Consider the following 18,043-nt stretch of genomic DNA (forward strand, 5'->3'; position numbering starts at 1 on the left):
AAGTGTGTGTGGGTAAGGAAATCCCAGTACACTCTAGGAAAGCATCACATTTTCTTAAGTCTTGATTTGCTTTTGCAGATTGATTGTAAGGAATAATGAAGCATGACGCTCCTCACCCAAACACCGAAGAGTGGTTTATTTCTACTTTTCAGAACAAACTCTTGCCTGGAATTTAAAGTTGTCTATGCAAACTCAGAATATCAAGCTTATGCACCTATGCTGCCAAACTTGTCCATGCTCAAGTTCAAGGTCTAATAATGTAATCTTACTTATAAATATCTTCAAATTCCCCCTAACTTAATGTTCTCGTATAAAATATGAGAGATTACTGAAAGCACAGACCAGAGTTATATGAAGTCTTCCATTGGAAAAACAATGCAGCAAATAACTTGGCTAAAATGCATTTGGGCTGGAAGCTGCACGCTTATAATGATTTACTTGTATATCCTGTTCTGCAGTTGAAGTCTTTTCTAGATCATTTCCTGCTTTGTGCATTTTGTTTCCCAAGCCCCAGCTGAATTCAGTGCTGCCATTAAGTTTTTTGTTCCACTCAGTGGTGACTGCAGTCATTTAGCACTTCTGCAGCAAGCTAAGACGACTGAATTATGCCATCCATGAACAAGAAATTCTACTCTGAGTGCAGATCTTTCCTCATTCTAACTTGGAAAAAACCCCTGCAACTTATATATTAGGAACTGCTTAACAACTGCTTATTAACTCTAAAGAAACACACAGCCAACTGTCTCATTACACAAACTGGGTCCAGAGATTCACAAGATCTTAGTCTACCCACTTAATCTGTATGTGTAAACAAGTGACAGATTCTCACCCACTCTCACTGTGGTACTGTAAGTACTTTTGCAATTCAAAAACTTTTCTGAAAATAAATTAAAAAAAACCCACACCACCAGCTTATGTGTTTGTGTGTATATTCCGGTATATGCATACTGAAATACACAAAAAAAACCCACAACAGAACAGCAAACTAAATCTTAAAAAGGGAAAAAGCAATGAGACAGTCAAGAACCAAACTTCCTGACTGCAATTTCACCAAGTAGAAATCATTAACAGTAACTCCTTCCCAAACAAGAAATAAATGACTCAACTCCTGACCACCACAAGTACCACTTCAAGCAATTAATTACCTTCTAGTCTACTGAAAGGAATTTATCTTACTTCACATTTATCGAGCAACATTTCTGAAATATTTGATTGTAAAGCAAAAAGTTCAGAAGTTGAAAGTTTGGGGAGCAGTGAGCCGCCAAGCGGTTCACTTTCCCAGTGGCACTTTAATAAAGAAAAACAAAAACCAGTCTGGCCAACAAAAATATGTCCTTTCAATAGCTTTCAATATAAGCACACACATTTAATTTAATATCAATGGCAAGGAAACCCTTTACTTCAATAATTTCTGTAAAATGTTTTTTTCTGTTGAAAAATGATTACATTTTTACTTCAGAATCAGCTGTGCCTTTTCTTTGCCCCCTGTGCCTTACCCAGAAGTGACAGCAATGTTCAGACAGAACATCAGGATTTCAGAATTGTGTCATGGAGTTGTAACTCATTTACAAAGCTGAAAGATCTCGAGGACAAACAAAATTGTTATAAATGTGATCTGAACAGCACCAAGGAACAGCCAATTAGGAAGGACATCCTATTTACTTAAAGTGGAAATACATTTTACCAGTATACTCCAAAGTAGTGCTAAAAAACATCAATAGGGAAAGACTTTCCTTTTACACGAAACAAGCAAACAAGACAAAAGAACATGAAAGTAAACTTGTTCAAATTGACTTTTAAAGCTGATTCGAAATCTGGTGATGAAAATTACTTCCCAAGACAAGAAGGGTATTGTTAGCAGTATGGCCCTGTAGTTAAGACCTTCTATGCCTGTTTTTTATCTGTAATTAAAGCAAAATAAAAGAGGCCATTATCTATTTCTAAAGACAAATTTGAGAAGAAATTCCAAGCTGGTTAAGTGCATGAGTTCCATAAGTGAATTTAAAAGTAGGCCAAGCGTCCACTGCATTAAAAAGATACAATTACATTACAGTCAATTGAATTGGGATTATACCACGCATGATTTAGCTCTAAGAGACCCACCTCATCCTGAAAGGACTGGTTGAGTTTTGCTATGTATGGGAAGAAAATCATCTTTTGTGGAAACAATGAGTGGGATAGACATATATATGTTTAGTATGACAAAGATGTTGAAAGCATCCACCTTGCTCTTAATAATTTAATTTCCATGCCATTTGCTGTAATTTTCTCAAGTCTTTAGCTTGCATACGTATGTAATATATACATCACAGGAAAAATGTTAGCCTAGCACGCTTTGTGTCTGTGGCCTAAGCCACTCTTTAATTATAAAATCATACACTGGTCCCCTCTCAGTCATACGGCTGTATTTTGTCCTTGAACAACTTCTACAAGAACTGCACAGCTCAGCCATGCAGGAGGTGCAGGCTGACAGAAGAGAAAGGCTGGCATTATATTAGAGGCGCTTCCGTGCTGACTTAACAAACTGAACTCTTATCTTACACTTGCTGCAGCATTCCAGTATGATCACTGGTGTATTTGTTAAAGACAATTTTTCATTCATTGCCACTAATTGCAAGTTTCCCAAAGGCCTTATTTGATTCTGAGGCCTGATTTACTTCTGTGCCGAGAACCTACCAAAGAAGCTGAAGCTTTAATTTGAAGCTGTAATTTGAATACATAAAATATTAACAATGCTAGGCACACTTCCAAATTTGAGACACTCAAAATAGGATATAAGAAATGATTAGAACATAATTTCTCTCTTTACCTTTGTTCTTAATCTGAAGAGGTCCAAAGACATCTATTTTCAGACAAGAGTTTTGAAAATTCAGTTTAATTAATACGTGTGAAGAATTCAGAAACTACAGTAATGAGCACCACTGTAATGCTTAGTGGGGAATTAATAATTGCATCTTTACAGTGGGATTTGAATACTATCCAGTAAATAAAGGATGGAGTAATGAAGAGGAAAAATATTAAATTGCTGTTCTTTAATGAGCTTTACTTCAATTTCACTTCAACTGTGTGAAGTGAATGAGGCAGATGTTCTCTGTTAAAATAAGTTCTTGTAATTTAATCAAGGAAAGTATCAAGAAGTATGGTTACATAAAGAGCTTGAACAAAATCAGACAGCAAATCTTAATTCTAGCACAATTACTTTCCAAGAACTTGACTTTACAGTCCTAATCGTTCTGAAGCACACAACATTTCTCTGAAAACATGGACTGCTCTCAGGTTAAAAAGGAAAACAAGTTATTTACAAAGGAAAAAAAAAGAAAAGAAAAGAACATCAGCATGTCTGGAAAGGGACCAGATAAAACAGAAAATACAATCATGCCATCATATTGTACCTTCTCACACCACACTGCATGCACACATGCACACCTCATGAATATTTTTCTACAATTTGATTATCGCATTTCAGAAAAGATGTAATACATCAAGGAAAGATATGAAGGGAGGCCATAAAGCGACTGGAGGTACAGAATAGCTTCTGTACAAAGATAAACTCAACAGGCTGCAGATGTTATTTTGTTGGTTTTTTTTTTTTTTAAATCATTTCTGCCTGTTGTCTGCCCAAATGTGAATTACGTTGGATTAAGCAAACAAAAAGATTATTCATCATTCCTCAAGACAGAAGTATGGATAGGAGAACTGTAAACTGTAAAGGCACCCAGATACCACCCACAGCTGTTAAACTACAGTACAGATGCACCCATCTCTGGAAGTTCTTAAATTACAGATAACCAGGAGACTGCTGGATCTGGTACAAAGTCATCTTTATTTACAGATATGCCAATAGCACAGGAATATTTCTTATGCTTTTCCCTGGTCTCCGCTAATGGCCACTGTCAAACAAGAGACCAACTCTTGATCACAGACAATGTGGCACTTCTCAGAAGTTTTTGGAATGAGAGTCTGGCTGAAGAGATAAAAATTATAACAAACTTTTGCTTTTTCACTGCTATATCCAATTCTAGGTCCTAGTGTCACTAGAAAACACATTAGCCTGTATTTTAATTTGAAGGATGTTATGAAAACTTGAAATTACTAAACTCTATGAGGAAGGAAATGCATGTGCTAGACAATGTTCATTCAACAGGTAGTGAGATGAGCACAGAGGCTTGCTTGTTTGTATTAGGAAAAAAGCTACTGATACAAGCTAATCAACAGAAAATTAGGGTTTTTACATGATACAGGAACCATTTAAACTAGAATCTGCCTGCAGGCATTAGCCTATAAACTATTACACAGTTACTGCCACTGACTACAAACAAGTACTGTTTGAAGAAGGATGAAGTTTCAGGGCCAAAGTGTACTTCATAGTCCTCAGTTAGAATTAAACCACTCTTGATGAATATTGTTCCTATATTTCTCTATTGTGGAATTTCGTGGCCATTGCTTGACTGTAGTCATGTCATAATTTCGTTCTTTATTTATTGAAATATTGACTGTGCTCATGTGTTTTCAACTCAGAGTCCTTAAGCTTTCATCCAGTGCAGCACTTAATCACATTATGAGGTACACACAAGTCCCATAGGATACATTGCTCACTTGTTTTCACACTTTTCAAATGTTTCTTGAGTCAGGTTTTAGTTAAGACTAATTTCAGTTTATGATAAGTTAATTAAGAAGAGATTACCATCGAGGACTATTTCATCACCTTTCCTTACATAATTTTTTTCTTCATAATAAAGTCTGGAAGCCAACTGGATGAAACAGGTTCAAAATAGTGAGAGGGGGGAAAATAAGTAAATCCAAAATTACATCTTCTCCAATCTCTAGTATACTGAAAAATATATGTAGGTTGCTGTTCTGCAAGTTATGTCTCCTATTTATTTTGATGGTAACTACAAGATACAAAGAACACAATGACACTACTTGATGGAGCAAGTTCTCAGCTACAAAACACTTGTTTTCAACATAGTGACGACCATAAGCTGTGCATTTTCACCAACAACAAACAAGAACTCGGATGCCGCATTTGTAAAAATCTCTGTCAGCAGAGGTGACCCACTATTGCTGTTGCCTCTGCTGAAATGCACCAACTGCCTCACTGAGTTTCTGTACTTCGTTTTTTTGTACTTCGTTTCTGAAACTGCTTAATGACATTGGTCATCACAGGTAAATTTCCAGCCCCACTGACAATTAGGCAGCACCTTCCTTTGGAAAGTGAAACCCTAATGGTAATCAGGAAATAGAGGCAATCTGCACAGCTTTCCTAATGAGCCATAATAAGGACCTATAACAGTTCTCTGACTCTCTCCTGAATTCTCAACAGATGGCTAACAAAAGTAAGTAAAAACCAACAGAATGATAAGGTGTTTTATTAAAAAAAATTACTTCCTGCTAGGCTGGTGACAACTTCAGCTTTGACTCTCACTATAGTAAGGCAATAGCGGACTGGTAAGAAAGGAAAATGAGCCAGCCCTACTCTGAGCACAACAAGAGATCACTGCCAATGGGAACACAAAAAGGGCTATGTTAGTAAGAGGGCTATGAAAACCTCATCCTGGTTCATTTCAGACATTTAACACAATAACAGTGGAAATATCTGAGCTTTCTAAAATGCAATGCTTTTTTTTGTGCAGAAAATGACAAATAGAGTAATCCCACTGAAGTAATCTTACTGTTTGGTTTTTTCCTCCCTATTCCATATTCCTTTAAAATGACATAACAGTATATTTCTTCACTTTAACTGGCAACACATTAACCTCATGCAGCTGCTGTTATATTCAAACTTGATCCAGCCAAGATTAACATGTTTAGAGCAGACAGATTAAATATATTTTTTGGGCATCCCAAAAAAAGCCCGGCCAAACAAAATGCTACTTTGGTAATATATGCTTCAGGATGAAAAAATCCACTATAACCCTTCTAAAGGAGAAAAAAAAAAAAAAAAACCACCAAAGGATGTCTGGGGGAAAAAACCCAACAACAATAAAAAAAACAGCTACATGCTTTGCAAATGAAAGAAATGGAAAGTATAAGTTTCACTTTTTGGAAACAAATACAAAATATATGGAAATGTAATCTTCCCTTTGCAAAATATTCATCAGGCCAGAACTCCCCTCTAGAAGCATCCAGTGAGTGGATAAATCTTGGATGCTTTACGGGTGTTGTGTTGTCCATGTGGATTTCTATGTGCAAGAAAAGCACAGTTAATAACACCACACCTCTCAGCAAAGTCAGGGCCTCACCCTCCTCCGCACAAGGAAAGGAAGCAGCACTCGAGATTCTGCACAAAACTCTCTGGTTAGTTCCATAAGCGTTAGAAGCTTCTGGAAAAAAACAGCAGTTCAGTTGTATCTGATGTTCTGCCACTCCCTGAAACTTTGTCCAGGTATTACTATGCCTCCCCTAATTACAGAGTGAGATTCTACAGCACTGGACAGGCAGGAAAAAGAAAAGACAAACACCACAACCCATTAAAAAAACAAAAACAAAAAAAACAGACCTATTCCTATCCCTTCAAATGCACCACCTATTTGTCTCCAATTTCAACAGGGAAATATATGGCACAAAGCCATGCAATTTCTATCTTGGTCCAAACGTACCATAAGAGAGAGAACTTAGTCCAATGCCTCACTGGCTTTTGCAGTCTTCCTCACTAATAACCTTATCAGCAAAATGAAAAAACAATACATACATATATATACAGACACACACAATATATAGGCATGTAATATATATTACCAATAATTTCAGAGGTGCCAATTTTCTGATGATGCAAGTTCTAAGCATGCATCAGCTGAGCTTATAGAAAGCTACAGGGGGGGGGGGTAGGGAACCATGAGACATACCATCTAATTCGTTTAAATGCAGAAGTATGACAACATCCAATGAAATATTAAGCAAGAAAATAAAGTCTTTACCAACTAGTGTCACTTGTTAATACGTAGCCTACACAAGCTTCAAGTGATTTCACCTTGGTAGTTTTCTGGTCTTGGCTGTATCACCTTTTGATGTATTTTTTTTTTTTATTATTAACCTCAGTTCTTCTCAATTTTAAAAAATATTTCACCTTTCTTTCATTGCATCTCTAAATTGTCTACTTTATGCATGTTCATTTTTTTCTGAAGGAATTCTCCAAAACATGAGCTATGAGCTTATTTCCCTCAACAAGCCTCTTTGTAAATGGAGAAACACAACAGATTTGTACAGATAAGCAAAACAATGACATTTCATTTGAAAATGTGACAGGCTATGCCTGATACCTTTCTTAATAATTGCCTTCTTTCTTAAGAAGCAAACAAAAAATTCCACGCTCTACAGAAATGCAGACTTAAAACAATCTATTCTCCAGCCTAAGAAGTCTGAAAGCATCCCAATCAATAAATCTGCCTTCTGTACAGGTCAGTATTTCCTTACTTACACTGTTAAATGCTATTTCTGCCTTGGGAGCTTTAGATTATTCCCCCAAGCCTATAAGCAAACTATGAATTTTAATTTACTTCTTTAAAATGCAGAGGTTCAGGAAAATTTACATGTAAAACTCTGGTGTCACTCACTTCAACATTAAACAAAAATACAGGAATTTTAGAATATCACTCAATGCAGTGAAACATTCTATCAGTCAGTAGCACTTCTTTTTCTGGTTAGTCAAGTCAAGCAAATGTATTTCCCTTTGGCTAATGTTTCGCTCATATTCACACTGCCTTTTGACTAATTAAAGACAAGAGAAAGAACAGTCCTTAGATGCCTAGATAAATCTATTGTGCCTTCTTCAAGACAAAATTCTGAACAACAATAAAAAGCAATTTGTGAAGCAGATACGTACCTCCGGCTCTCCAACGGGCGTCCATCACTAGAGATGCTTCGGGGGATGTTGGCTGCTCGTTCTGGGGGTGGCATTTTCCCTTCTCCTTTCCCTGAGCCAATCCTAGATGGCACTGGACTTTGAACTTGGGATGGTACCTGAGCCACATGAGGTCCCTGTCCTTTGTTTGCATTTCGCTGCCATTTGTTATTATTTCTGAAGGGAAATTTGAATTCATACGACATTCCTTCATTCACTTTGTATTCCATCACTGGCATACGGTAGTTTTCTGAACAACTTCTGGAAAAGAAAAAGGACAACAAAACAAAATGTTGTTATAAAAAACACTTTTCTAAAAAGCAAAACAAATATATACTGTCCACAAGGATAAAATTTTGAAGACGGAAGCTGAGTCAATTATGTGAAAGAGAAGGTGCAAGATTTTTTTTAATAAACATGTATTTAACAAGCTTTGCTACTGCTCATCTGATTAGCGTGCTACAAAAGCAAAAAAATATCTGCAAGAAAATTATCTTAGTACAAAATGAAACACTTGCTAATAACTGTAGATGCCAAAACAGAAGACGTCCTCTGCTTCCTGAGGATAAGCATGAACAGGGCAGCACAAGAACTGGATTAAGATAGGACATAAGCTAACATAGTTCACATAAGATGCAGGGAAAACTTCTGTATACATGTTAAGTAATACGTTAGAGTGATTTGGAAAATAAATGTGACCCTTGCCCAGATGGCCAAGAAGGCCAATGGTATCCTGGCTTGTATCAGGAATGGTGTGGTGAACAGGACTAGGGAGTAATCCTGCCCCTGTACTCAGCATTGGTGAGGCCTCACCTTGAGTACTGTGTTCAGTTTTGGGCACCTCAGTACAGAAAGGACATTGAGATGCTGGAAGCAGGTGCAAAGAAGGGCAAGCAACAAGGCTTGTGAAGGGCTTGGAGAATATGCCCTAAGAGAAGCGACAGAAGGAACTGGGACTGTTTAGTCCAGGGAAAAGGCGGCTGAGGGTAGACCTTATTCCAGTACCTGAAAAGTGATTACATAAAGAGCAGGGCTGGTCTCTTCTTACTCTTGACAGGTGACAGGATGAGGGGAAGTGGCCTCAAGTTGCACCAGGGGAGGTTCAGATTGGATAGAAGAAAAAACTTCTTTACAGAAAGGGTTGTTAAGCACTGGAATAAGCTCCCCAGGGAGGTGGTTGAATCACCATCCCTGAATGTGGTGAAAAACCATTTGGACCATTTGGATGTGGTGCTCAGGGTCATGATTTAGCAAAGGGTTGTTAGGTAGGGTAGTATGGTTAAGGTTGCAGCTGGACTTGGTGATCTTTAAGGTCTTTTCCAACCTGAGCAACTCTATGATTCTGTGAAGTGGGTGGGGTTTTTTTATGTTTTTTTTTTTTTTTTTTTAATCTGCCAGCAACCCTGCACACTTGACTGCTGGCAAGTCATCTCATCTAACTGCATCCCTGTTCTTCCTCCAACTTCTCGTCAATCAATTTATTTGGATAGGAATTGCTTCTCAGGTGAATGTACTATACCAATTTTCATTTTATTTATTGTCTGTATAAGCTACTGTAGTAGAAATACTAAATGATCTCCAGAGGACAAAGTGGAAGGACATGAGTTTTGAAAAATTGATTGCCAAAGAGATAATGATTTGTGCAAAGATTTAAGCCAAATCTTCAGCAATACAAGTAGGACAGCCACCAATTCAATACACAGTTCCTAAATCTTAATGATTTTGGATAAAGCAAGCAGGATAAACAATTACATTTAAAATTTTTATAATTAGGTAATAACCTACTATGAACATTTGTTCACTACAAGACAACAAAATCCATGGCTGCTGAGAACAGTATTTCTAAAAGTGCAGTAATTTCTCTTCCCGCTGTGTGTATGGATACACGAATGCTAAGCCTGCTTTTGGCTACACTTAATTTAGTTCAGAAATAATGGAATCTGTGCTTTCCACACAGATTTTTCTGCTCTAATCCTTTTGCTATGATTGCAGCTGAACATTCCATTTGCTTGGGCTACTAAATACTGTACAAAAGCTTTCCAAATACCTCATAGGTCACCTTATGCCACTGTGCATTTTAATCCCTGACGTATTCAATTTTCCATTGACACATAGGGGACAAATAAAACTACTTTCCCATTTGCTACCAGTTACAACAGTGTTTAGAATGGCTCACAGTAAAAACAAATATGAATTCTTCTAGCTTTTATGTAAATATAATGTCTTTGGTTGGAGACATGTTTTCGTATTAATGTAATAAATGTACATTTAAGTTCAGCTCCAATGTTCCTAACTATAATAAGATTTAAGATCTGTCCCTGTGAAGATACTACCTGATTAGAACACAGCAGTGCAAAACCTACTCTCTGACTGCAAGGAACATGTTGATTTTTTGTAACTGTGCATGCTTTTCTTGGTAAATCTATGATAAATCTTCAGCTAGCCACTGGGCGAATTTAGTCTATCAAAGATTATCCCATTTTAATCATACAGCATTTACAAGAAACTAATACAAGATGCTGGGAATGTGGTCAAACACTATAAACAACTGAAGAGTTCAGGGGGACCACTAAAAAAAATAACAAAAGAACTTTAGATAGTATGAGTTCCGGAAAAATGCAGACAATATACAATTTGGGAATAAAGGCATGTGTTAATTTTTATTTCTGACTAAACTACATTTAAAACCTGTAAGAGTAAAAATACAGTTAATACAAGCCTCAAGACTAACAAGGATTGGAAGTGAGAGAGATGCAGCAAGATCTATAGAGCGAAAAAAATTGCAATTTAGAGGAACGTCTCAGCTCAGATCCATAGATTTGATAGACTCTGGTGCCTAACTTACTCATTAACGGAGAAAACTATATGTCTATTCATAGCTCTCCAGAGACACTGAAATGTACAGTTATTTTGGATGCATATAAATGCACAGTTCTCTCTATGTTGTTTGATTTCCACACATACCTTAAAGGATACATATGCTTATTTTGACATTTCATTAAGCAGCAGCATACGATAAATGCTTTGCAGGGCCCAGAATGTGAGAAATTTTCCTTAGCTTTTCTTTCGCCTTATAACTCTGGATGCTATCTTATAACCATGCACTGGTTTCTGAAGGTTAACTCTTATTCTCCAGCATTTCCCCCACCTCCACCATCCCCCAGTTCAAAATACAATCTCTGACTAAAGGTAGCCATCACACAGTACCTGCGTGGTGTGCAGTCCTCATATGGAGGGACAATGACGACCTTCACCGTTACTGATGTCCTCAGAAGATCAATCATTTGCTCATGGCTCAGAGTGGCTACAGCCACCTTACAAATTTCCACCAGCCTGCTACCCTGCCGCAGTCCTGCCTGCCACGCGTACCCGTAGGGCTCAACATCTGCCACAATTCCTTCATAGTTTACATGGAAGCCAAGCTGACCCAGACCATTCCTACGCAGAGTCATCTCCACTGTTTCACATCCCTTAGTCACAAGCTGTAGATCGAAACAGGAAATTTAATGATTAGGACATTAATAGGACACCATAAGGGAAAATATATATCCAAGTCCTGGGTACACAATCGAGTGAAATGATCTCATTACTCAAACTGGCATTTTCAGTAGAGTCTGGTAATCCTTGAAGTTTTTACCAAAACCACAGGAATTTTAGAAAAAAAACACAGCAGCTCACAACAGATAACACATGGATTTAGACAAGTGTCTCTATTTTATCTTATACGATTTGGAAACTAGACAACCATCCTATATGTTTCCAGCTGTTTCAGTAAACTGCAAGTTTACTTTCAAACAGAATAATAACGTAGTGGCATATGCTACTAGACATAGTAAACTGTAATCCATGTCAACTTGTCTCTCTAACATGAACATGAATACAGTCAAGAATATTTTTCCCTTTTTCCTGGTCATTATACAACTGCAGCTGTGAAATTACAGGAAAGACGTTGAAATATAACACATTCTTCCATGACTTAATTGGGTAAAAAATGAGCATAGACAGATGTTTTATATAAAGATACTATGATTCACTGCTTTTTTATCTTATCACATCGAGAGAATATCTTAAGCTTGCAGTATGAATTAGGACTGCACCCTGCTAGCACCTTAATAAGACAAATATATTAGAGTTTCGTTTGAAACAAGTTCCAACAAGTTTATAAGCAAGAGATAATAAGGAAAAACCTACAAAAGAAAAATGATGACATTGGCATCTATTGTGCAGGATCAATTTATGCATGTGAAGGCCCTGGTTTTTTGTTTTGTTTTGTTTTAAATACAGAGACAACAGACAGAGCCCGTTGATGTTGGCTGCTAAACTAACATCAGATCAATAAGGGATTTTGAGAAATAGAAGCAGGAAAGTCTTTATAGATTTAACAATTAGCAACTAGGACAGCATCAGGCATCCCAAACACTGATGCAATTCTGAAGCCTTCGTGGTGGGGCGTGATGAGAAAGGAAAGAGGAAGCAAAGAGAACACATTCTAACCTCCAGCCTTTTGACGATCTCTTTGATGTCATCAATGTTGCTGATGAAGCTCTCCAAAGAAACGCATTCACCTCTCTCATAGAATATTTTTATGTTTGTGTCCGTTGAAGTCCAACCTATTACATCTCGACAGGAGCAATTAAACACCACACTTTTTGTGTCCTGTTCAATGAGGACTACAAACTCATTAGAGACACCCAGGAGACAGTCTATTTCCATACCCTTGCTGTAGTCTTTCGCATGGACACTCCACACAATAGCACCAGAACTATAGATCTCTGCTCCTGGATAAGGCTTGGACTTTTCTTTCTTTTTTGAAGCAAGTGAGATGAAGGGGAATTTGCCAGAAGGGTCAATAGGTGTGTTGGTGACATTCTTCTCTGCCAAGTCTTTCAAGTATTCTTGACGGGTCCTGGTGGCCATTGCACGAAACTTTTCTGATTTATGAGCAGCATTCTCTGCATTAATGACTTTGGCTAGTAAGAAGTCCCTGAACACGTTTGATTTAGGAAATGTGACGCCTTTTGGAATAGGTGGTCCAAAGGATGGTACATCTCTGGATCTTGTCACAGCAACACTAAAAGAAATACGGAAATAAGGAAGAAGCAGAGTTTGACTGTATGTGAATTCAGCACTTTTGGAATACATATTTCCTTTTTTCCATAACCCCCGAATGTTTTTCTTATTTTCCCAGTAATATACCCATATTTACATTTTAATCTTGCCAGTGTGCAGACCACGTCTCCCTTCTTGTATGAGCAGAAGGCCAGGTATTTCTGCACCTAGGAATTTTTTGAGCCATCCTCAGTATGTCAGCTTAAAAAGAACTTCAAATGTTAAGTCCTGCACTTCTTGGGGGGAGGGATAAAATAATTGGTATGGTACTATAGTTCTGATTCTTATTCCTTTTCATTATAACCAAAAAATTTCTGACATTCTATTACTCCAGCCTATAATTTAGGCAATTAAGTGGCTGAAAGGCTCATTCACTCAGTTGTCCGTCCAAAGTAGGGATCATCAACTGCACTGCAACAGCTTTGTCACAACTACCACTCTAACAGTTCTAACCTGATTTAGCACATCTAGGTCAAATATGAAAAAGTATTAACTAATTTTGGCCAAAATATCATGGTAATGGAGTTTTTATAAAGAAAGTAAACGCAGGGAAATACACTAGAAGTGTGTATGATGATTCACTTGGAAGGTTGGCTGTTATTAGTTTCACACTTTATTCTAACCTGTCTGATCCCTTAAGCATAATTACTGAAATCCTCAAGTGAGTTATTCTGACAGAGAAGCCAGGCTTCTGAAATATTCTTTATCTTAGGTGGGAGGGAGAACCACTGGCAAAGACAGTGCTTAATTTTGTTCCTTTTATGCAGCTCTTTATATAAAATTCCAGTACAATTTTATGCTACGTTGCTTCCTGTTTAGTCTAGAGTTATGATCAATGAGACTGCTCCCAACAATCCACTGAAAAGAAGTCAAACTTACTTTGAAAATTTTCCTAGAAAAACTTGTCATAATGGCATTCTATAAATTTAAATCAAGTGTTTGTACCAAGAGAAGAGGATTAAAAAAAAAAAAAGTTGAAAGGACTTTAAAGACAGTACATAGAACATATAACGCACTGGCAGTATCCATCTCACCTGTCAGTCTCATCTGTGCACAAGACTGAAGGCCAACATGCATGAAGAAAATCACAAAATTGACACTGAACACCTAGCCAATTCTAAAATCAACTCTGACACTTATTTTTTTCCTCATCTCCTCTCTCCTCCCCTTAAAATCCAGGTCTGTATCACTCAAGCTGAAGTTTTCAAATAATTTTCTTCACTGCCAGTAATCAGTAAGATCCTAGCCTTTTCAATTGCAAACACTTGAAAAAATAGAGACATGAAAGCCTTTAGGCTAGATGTAGAGTCCTGAGATATTTAAATTTATTATAGTATAAAGAGTATAAATCTTTACCATGCTCCATATAATGAAAAAACATGAAATCACGATACACGGTATTTAAAACAGCTAGCAAATGCAAATCTGTCTCTGTGTTTTTAAATACACGAATTCAGATGGAAAATGTATTTGTAGTCCTTGTTGATTTCCCAGGATTTCATACTTTTCATTTCCCTCAAAATCACTGACAAAATAAGGGCTGAAACGTGTCTAAAAATTTAAGAACACATTGTGTCCACATAAACCAAGTAGCCATTTGTCTTCAGAAGTACAACTCAAAATGAGAGAGGAAAGCAAACTTAAAACCCAAGCATCCTCTCAAACATTCAAACTGAAATTACTTGTTCACTACTTGTAGTCTTTTAGTATAAAGGGTCAAGAAACAATCTCAAGATAAAAGAACTCCATCCAGTTACATGCAGTCAACAACCTGCCTTACAGCAAGTATCAACATAAACATGTCTATTCCAGAAAAGTTTAATGCACAGACAAAATTCAGCATTGCTTCTAGTACTGCTGCTTGAAGAAACATTGCCACAAGCTTGTGGGGAGGGAAAAACCTTCAAACCTTACCATAATTACATGAAAAACATGAATATATCATCTCAAAGGCTGCACTCAACTGCCTTAGCTCTTCCTCTATAGACTGAAGTGACACATTTCTATTTCAGTAAAAACAATTCTAAGGCTCTCTCATTTCCAGATGATTATTCTAAATCCACTGCTCTGACATTTCCTCTATTAAATTAAAAAAATGAAAATTTGCTGAGATTAATTGATATTTAAGAAATAGAGCAAGAGTTCAGGATGTAACAAAAGTAAGACATTTGACTGATCTTAAAAAAAGTCAAAAGCATTATTTCTACACTTAATTTGGTTACAAAATTTACACTAAGTAGGAATCTCATTTTGCAGTTCCTTGTTATATGTCACTATCAATTAGCATTTTCTCTTTTAGTAACTCTAAGGTTACACTAAATTTTATTCGCTGCATAATGCTCTGGAAAGATATTTTTGGAGAGAAACTAATAAAGAGCTAAAGATATTTCAGACAAAATATTTCCAAGAACGTAGCTACTTTGTGAAGGTTTATTCACATTTTTCTCACTGCATGCATTTCAGAAAGGGCATGTATGCTTAGATGCCTAAACTATCTGAACAAAAAGTGCATTTGTAAAAATCAAAGAGGAAAAATTCTTCTCGAATACAATTATGAAGAAAAATGGGAACAGAATTCTAAAATCATTCCTAAATGCTTGAATAGAGAGTGAGCAAAATGAGTACATCCATTTCCTCACTAAATGAGGCTCCTTTAAATACTTACGTGTGCCTACATACTTTTCAAAAAACAATGTTCTAAATTCACATATCCCCAAACCTCCTCAACCTCAATCTTTCATCACATTTTCCTACTGAGAATTTAAAAGAGGAATTACACCTCTCTTTGCACTCAGTTCCACGTTTTCAGTGAAACCAGTGATAGTTACCTGTAACAAACACTGTCGGTACAGGGACCGTGCACTCTCACAATGACAAAGACGTGCTGGAAGTGAGATCGGATGTTCTTTGGGCTGAATGGTTGTGCTCCAGGCTCCTGGAAAACTATTGTCACAATATCATTTCCAATATGTCGCTTTCTCAGAAGCTAAAAAAAGATAAAATCAAGGAAGGACACATTAAAGCTCTTCTCACAGTTTTTAAAGTATTTAGTGTTTCTTTTTTTCCTATTACTGTTGTTCAGTTCTTTATTTCAAGCTGAAAAGCAAAACTGTTGATTATATATATGTGTATATATATATATATATGTAGCATGACATCAGTTATTCATCTAGCAATTTTCAGGAACAGGCATCTTCATGACAATTCATTTCTACATGTAATCTATAGTAGGGTCTTGTTAGAGAAAATTTTAAGCTAAATGGAAATGCAAAAAACAATAACAAACACCTGCTAGTATGTAATCGGAGTCACCTATCAGCAATACAAGGAAGCTGGAAAACATTTCCCACTTCACCCATTTTTACAAGGTTCAATTTCAAGTTAAAATTGTTGTCGCTGTTAAGACAGTCTATAATAATCTGACAGACTTCCAGTAAATCTAAGACTACAGTAAATAAGAAAGTTAAATTATAGCACAGTGTTTACTATATGAAAGGAAGCTATAAAGAACACTGTGACTTTTTTTATTGTTAAAGGAAATCTCCATTTTATTTGCAGAAACACAACCTAAATCTTTAGAATAAAATGGATACACATCATACTCAACAAGATGCTCTAGTATGCAACAAGAAAAATGTAATGAACTTCCTTCAGACATATCAGAAGGGGAATTCTTTTTTTTTTTTTTTGCTACTTTTCTAATTGATTAGTTTCTCTCCTTTTAAAGACCAGGAACTTTGAAGTAACAAAACAAGTCAACCTGCAAACTTCTTCAGTACATTAAAAATATAAAAATAAAAGAAAATGAATTTATTTCACTCATATCTTCTTTAAAGTGGCTGCACAGCGTTCTGGACTTCAACTTGCCACCTCTGATTCTGCACACATTACTGTTTTGCTGAATCAAAGCATGATTGACCTTGTTGAACAAGGCTGAAAACTGTCACGTATGCACATACGTAATACAAATGCACTACTGACATTATAACATATATTTTCATTTAAAGTTTTACTAAATAATGCATAATGAGATAGAAAACAGTCCTATGGAGAAAAATCTAGCTACACCTGCAGTGTACCTACAATGACCTGCCTTGCCCATCTTTCTGACACAGATGGCCAGTGTTTTCTTTGCTAGTAACAAACAACATTTGTCATAATTATTCATTACTTGACCTACTTTTGAGACAGGAAAAATCAATGGTAAGCAGTCATGGACCATCTTACCTGTTGTTTGTTGTTTGGAGTATATGGCAACATAGTAGAAACATGGAACATGATTTCATAGTCCTTGTATGTTGTATACAGAGAGTGAGTACCTGTTGAATCAGCTTCAGTTAAAGAAAGAGAAAATAAGAGCATTATTAAAAACAAGTTCAAAATAAGGTTTCATTACTATCAAAACAAATTCATCAGACAAGACAAGAATTCCTATTCATCCTCAATCCTAGCTTACATGAAAACAAATAAAAACTTACTTAGAATTTGTTCACCTGTCAAAGCAAAGTGACACATATAGGCTGCACGTATAATTTGACATACTTTTGTCAGCAATGAGTTTGCTAGGAATAGAGAATTTTTCCCAGAATATTGTGAAAAAGTCTATTTAAGCATGAAAGATGACAAACATGGAGAAGAAACACAAACTATATATACAAAATATAATATAATAATATAATAATAATAATATAAATATATAAAAAATATAGGTGGGTATAAGCCTACAGAAACACATACACTATTAACATGTGTATATCAATACTAGGTACTAAGATAGAGTAATGCAATAGGAAAACAAAAAAAGGTATTCCTCACAGAGTATGCATTAGTTTACATATGACAAAGTAAACTAAAACTTTCCTACTTTGTGTAAACTAAGGGAGCATTCTGGCTTCACTGAGTGAGCCACCTGGATCTGCGTGGTTAGAAAGTCACTTCCTCATTATCTGGGCGCTGCTTTTGTACCCTTTGGAGATTAACTTCTAAAACAACTGTATTGATTTGGATTTTTTTGTTTCTTTTTTTTGAAGCAACGCTTCTAAAAATTATATTTATTATATTTAGAGGGGAGAGTGAGATTAGAACCCAACTCTG

The 18,043-nt window shown here is 36.3% G+C and overlaps 1 protein-coding gene across 8 annotated transcripts in view; it reads right to left on the reverse strand.

The window, feature by feature from the left end:
* The window catches only part of SIPA1L1 (signal induced proliferation associated 1 like 1), a 190,298-nt gene that overhangs the window by 30,363 nt on the left and 141,892 nt on the right, over positions 1-18,043 (reverse strand). For all 8 annotated transcript variants that reach the window (NM_001199690.3, XM_040700963.2, XM_040700960.2 and 5 more), the window contains 5 exons: positions 17,177-17,280; positions 15,778-15,935; positions 12,335-12,911; positions 11,048-11,322; positions 7,823-8,101 (listed from right to left, as the gene is read on the reverse strand). In NM_001199690.3, coding sequence (NP_001186619.1) covers positions 7,823-8,101; positions 11,048-11,322; positions 12,335-12,911; positions 15,778-15,935; positions 17,177-17,280 — 1,393 coding nt within the window. The remainder of the gene's footprint in view (positions 1-7,822; positions 8,102-11,047; positions 11,323-12,334; positions 12,912-15,777; positions 15,936-17,176; positions 17,281-18,043) is intronic.

This window comes from Gallus gallus, chromosome 5 (assembly GCF_016699485.2).
Source record: "Gallus gallus isolate bGalGal1 chromosome 5, bGalGal1.mat.broiler.GRCg7b, whole genome shotgun sequence".
Classification (NCBI taxonomy): domain Eukaryota; kingdom Metazoa; phylum Chordata; class Aves; order Galliformes; family Phasianidae; genus Gallus; species Gallus gallus.